This window comes from Nothoprocta perdicaria, unplaced genomic scaffold (assembly GCF_003342845.1).
Source record: "Nothoprocta perdicaria isolate Ctin4 unplaced genomic scaffold, notPer1 scaffold_556, whole genome shotgun sequence".
Taxonomy (NCBI): domain Eukaryota; kingdom Metazoa; phylum Chordata; class Aves; order Tinamiformes; family Tinamidae; genus Nothoprocta; species Nothoprocta perdicaria.
In genome coordinates, this window is record NW_020455817.1 from 87,423 (window position 1) to 91,891 (window position 4,469).

The 4,469-nt window shown below is 39.1% G+C and overlaps 1 protein-coding gene across 1 annotated transcript; it reads left to right on the forward strand.

Moving 5' to 3' along the window:
* Positions 1–1,015: 1,015 nt before the first annotated feature.
* LOC112955314 (myosin heavy chain, skeletal muscle, adult-like) lies at positions 1,016–4,150 on the forward strand (the record flags this gene model as incomplete). The annotated part of the gene is made up of 10 exons (XM_026048589.1): positions 1,016–1,219; positions 1,310–1,453; positions 1,547–1,703; positions 2,408–2,435; positions 2,538–2,649; positions 2,743–2,835; positions 3,490–3,553; positions 3,635–3,733; positions 3,827–3,930; positions 4,012–4,150. Coding segments are annotated over exons 1-10 (1,144 nt in total), but the record flags the coding sequence as incomplete, so codon positions are not given.
* Between the last annotated feature and the right edge of the window lie 319 nt (positions 4,151–4,469).

Here is a 4,469-nt window from a genome sequence, read left to right on the forward strand (position 1 = left end):
AGATTTCCAGCTTAGATTTGAAAATTCTTGAACCTAGGCTAATAGCTGTATCTTTAATTATTTTCATAAATCATTAGCATCTACAGAAATAACTGGTTGGTGCAGTATTTTAACACGCAATATTATTCATTATTCTTTGCTCGTAATCTACTTCCTAGAGCTGTCACATGAAACTGCTTTTTGCTACATAAAAAGAAATATTGGCACAGTTGATTTAAATGAGATCTACACTAAAAATTAGTCACGACAATCTACAAAGTAACTAAACTATGATTTATAGATCTGTGTTTTTCAAGAACAAAACCTCCACCCTCCTGCAGTAGCTTGGTCTAACCATACAGAGCAATGCTTTGAGAGGGAGTTAGATCCAGAATATGAAAGGATGTCCAAGCTACGCTGCTTAACTTGAGAAGGCAAGTGTCTTAGATAGCCATTTTCCAATGTGGGCACATAGGAACGTAAGTTGAACTTTCATCTGGCACAACCACATTATAAAACACATCAGTTTTATAATAATAATTTAACACCTCTATTAACAATCCACATGATGGACAGAAYGAATTCTTAGGAACTGGGCAGATGAAAACAATGGTGGGACCAGTCCGTATGCTGCAGAGTAGGRTTTCCCTTCAGAAAGATTTTCATAGACTGAAAAAATGTCCTGACAGGAACCGCATGAATTTTAGAAATGCAGCGTCAAGCCCTACAGCTGGGAAAGGATAATCCCATGCAATAGGGCCRATTTAACTAGTCTGTCATTTAACTAGAAAATAGATTTGCAGAGAGTGGCTTCAATCAGCGGGGCTCTGGATAACTTGATCTAGCATTAGCCCTGTTTTGAACAGGGAAAAAAACTAAAGGACTCTCTGAAAATCATCACAACATCAGCTGTTGAAATACTTTCACATAAATTTTCCAATGAGCGGAGTGGCAAGAAATACTGATGATTCACCTAGGTGACTTATCATCTCTTCCACAGTGACCTCTGCTGACAGATCTCTAACAAACTGCAGCCATGTCTTCAGACTCTGAGATGGCCATCTTTGGGGAGGCAGCTCCTTACCTCCGMAAGTCAGAAAAGGAGAGAATCGAGGCCCAGAACAAGCCCTTYGATGCCAAATCATCAGTATTTGTGGTGCATGCCAAAGAATCCTTTGTGAAAGGGACAATCCAGAGCAGGGAAGGAGGAAAGGTCACTGTGAAGTCTGAATCAGGAGAAGTAAGTAAAAGACAAGCTTTTTAAGAGGAACATTTACTTCTCCCTCCGAGCTCTTAGCTGACATGCAYGGATCTCTCATTTCCTTGGCAGACTCTGACCGTGAAGGAAGACCAAGTCTTCTCCATGAACCCTCCCAAGTATGACAAAATCGAGGACATGGCCATGATGACCCACCTCCATGAGCCCGCTGTGCTGTATAACCTCAAAGAGCGTTATGCAGCCTGGATGATCTACGTAAGTACAGGCCTCGGTCTCCTCTCAAGCAGCTAGCAAGAAGCGCTGCCCCAAGGCAGGTGGAAGCCAACTTGCTGTGTCCTGTCCTTGCAGACCTACTCGGGTCTCTTCTGTGTCACTGTCAACCCCTACAAGTGGCTGCCGGTGTACAACCCGGAGGTGGTGTTGGCCTACCGAGGCAAAAAGCGCCAGGAGGCCCCTCCGCACATCTTCTCCATCTCTGACAACGCCTATCAGTTCATGTTAACTGGTGAGTGGTCCTCAAAGTGATTTTATTAAAACGATCAAAAAGATATTTTTAAAATAATCAAAGGTTTCCCTATAATTATGTTTTTATTTTTAATATAGCATTAGAGAGTTTTTTTCAGTAATATCATTAATCATTGACTTCAACTAATCAAAATTATGAAAGAAATCAATGCATGAATTCCATATGTGAATGGAATGTTATGTGAACATTCTGTCATACCATCTGAAGTGAGCTAACCAAAGGGGTACAGGAGATGTTAATTTACTAATATTTCAAACATTCCTACTTAAAGCAATAACATAAAAAAAAAGAAAAAATATACATAAAAATGGAATTTATAAATGATAGCTTTTCTTCCTTTCTTTTCTTTTCACTATTTAGTTCATTGTGCACTATGGGCTTTTTTTGCTGCTCTTGTTGTAAATTATTATCTTTTTTCTACTTTCAAAGCTGTTAACTGTTTTTCAATTTAAAATGAATACAGTCTGCTTAGCAAAGAGTGAACAAAACAAAAAAGTCACTGTTAAAAAGCAAGTCATTGGAAATGATTTAGGAAAGCTAGCAGACTGAAAATTGTCTGCAACTAATAAACAAGAAAATACACATGTAACATTTTTTTAGCATAACCTACACTTGCTACATTCATTCTCATTTTTGGTTTGTTCTTCATTTACAAAGTGTCTTTGTTTCTGTCTCTATCATAGATCGCGAGAATCAGTCAATCCTGATCACGTACGTACATTCCCTGCTAGGATTCCTGATTCCTGTTATTCTGTGCCAGGGGACCTGCTGCCTGACYATACGTTCTCTGCTTCTCTCTCTTTTGCTTCCCAGCGGAGAATCCGGGGCAGGCAAGACTGTGAACACCAAGCGTGTCATCCAGTACTTTGCAACAATTGCAGCCAGCGGGGAGAAGAAGAAGGAGGAGCAGCCTGGCAAAATGCAGGTAAATCAGCAGATCCTCTCCTGAAAGATTGCTTTGCTCTGTACCTGTCACAATTTTGAGAAGGATAACCAGGAATACTTATTCACCTTGTAGGGCACGCTTGAGGATCAAATCATCAGCGCCAACCCCCTGCTAGAGGCCTTTGGAAATGCCAAGACYGTGAGGAATGACAACTCCTCACGCTTTGTAAGTTTTTGGTCACAGAAGTTCACATTTACAGGTGAACAACAATGCGTGAACTGTCACTTCTGAAATGCCACAGTGTAATGGTCAGAGTCACTGCGCTCATGTTTTCCTTTTATGTCTGTCAAGTGTTCAAATGATAAAAGACACATAAAAAGCACAGTGATGCAAACACTTCTACAAAGAGGTTGATTTGAGAAAGAGATATACATGAATATATATTTATACACATATGTGGATATAATCTGTTTAATCTTTTACTGTTAAATTGCATTCCTCATAGATGACTTGCAGCTTTTAGGTCTCTTATTTATTAAGAAATATTGTATTTCATAAAATGGCATTTAAGTKTATTATAGCTATGATTTCTTCAAAAATCAGCTCATGTTTTAATTCTCATTTTGTTCAAGTAAGCACTGTTCAACTTTAAGTGTATTAAGATGTCATTTTTTAATAATATAGGCATGTGGCAGAAGGTAGGAATGGAAGAAGATAGGRAAGGAAGGAGGAAGGAAAGAAATAACCGACAACAGCTGTGCAAGGAGAAGACAAAGATGCCTTCAAGACATCATGCAGCAGTGCACTACATAATTTAAGATTACAAACAGTGTCTTTCTTGTTAAATTCCAATGGTCTTTTTTCCTTTCACCTCTAAAGGGCAAATTCATCAGAATCCACTTTGGAGCCACAGGGAAATTGGCTTCTGCTGATATAGAAACATGTAAGAAAGTCTCTTTGTCCTGATAACAACCCTTTCTCATTTCCTCAAATTTGTGCTAATTCTTTCAATGTTATTTGCCAGATCTGTTGGAAAAGTCCAGAGTTACTTTCCAGCTGAAGGCAGAAAGAAGCTACCACATATTTTATCAGATCATGTCCAACAAGAAACCAGAGCTAATTGGTAGGAAGTAGTATAAATTGTTTGATGTAATCAAATCAGTGGATAATATTAACTTCATTCTTACACCCATGTATGCCCTATTCCTCTTTTCAGACATGCTCCTCATTACTACCAACCCATACGACTACCACTTTGTAAGCCAAGGCGAGATCACTGTTCCCAGTATTAATGACCAGGAGGAGCTGATGGCTACAGATGTAAGTAATGCATAAAAGGTTTTATATATGGATTGCTACATATAATATGCCTGGTTTTCACTTTACTGACTCTGTCACCAGAGTGCCATTGACATCCTGGGCTTCACTGCTGATGAAAAGACCGCCATCTACAAGCTGACRGGGGCTGTCATGCACTACGGGAACTTGAAGTTCAAGCAGAAACAACGAGAGGAGCAGGCAGAGCCAGATGGCACAGAAGGTACTAGCAAAATGTAGAACTCTCAATAATAGAAACATTAGTGCAACTAGTAGGTGGCAAAATAGAAGATAAAGTCAAAATATCATATGCAGTTCTGTTTAAGGAAACATATTCAAAACAAACAACTTTGCACATACTTAGCTGAGGATTTTCTCGGTCACAAATGCCAATTAGGTTGCTTACTGCAATTCTGTATTATAAAAACAGAAATTATGGTTTCCATAATTTTCATGCTTCTAGCTGCTTAGGCAGGCTAACACAGGGCTGCAGTAGTAGAACATACAGAACTGCACGTAGTTCTTAGAGAATATACACTATG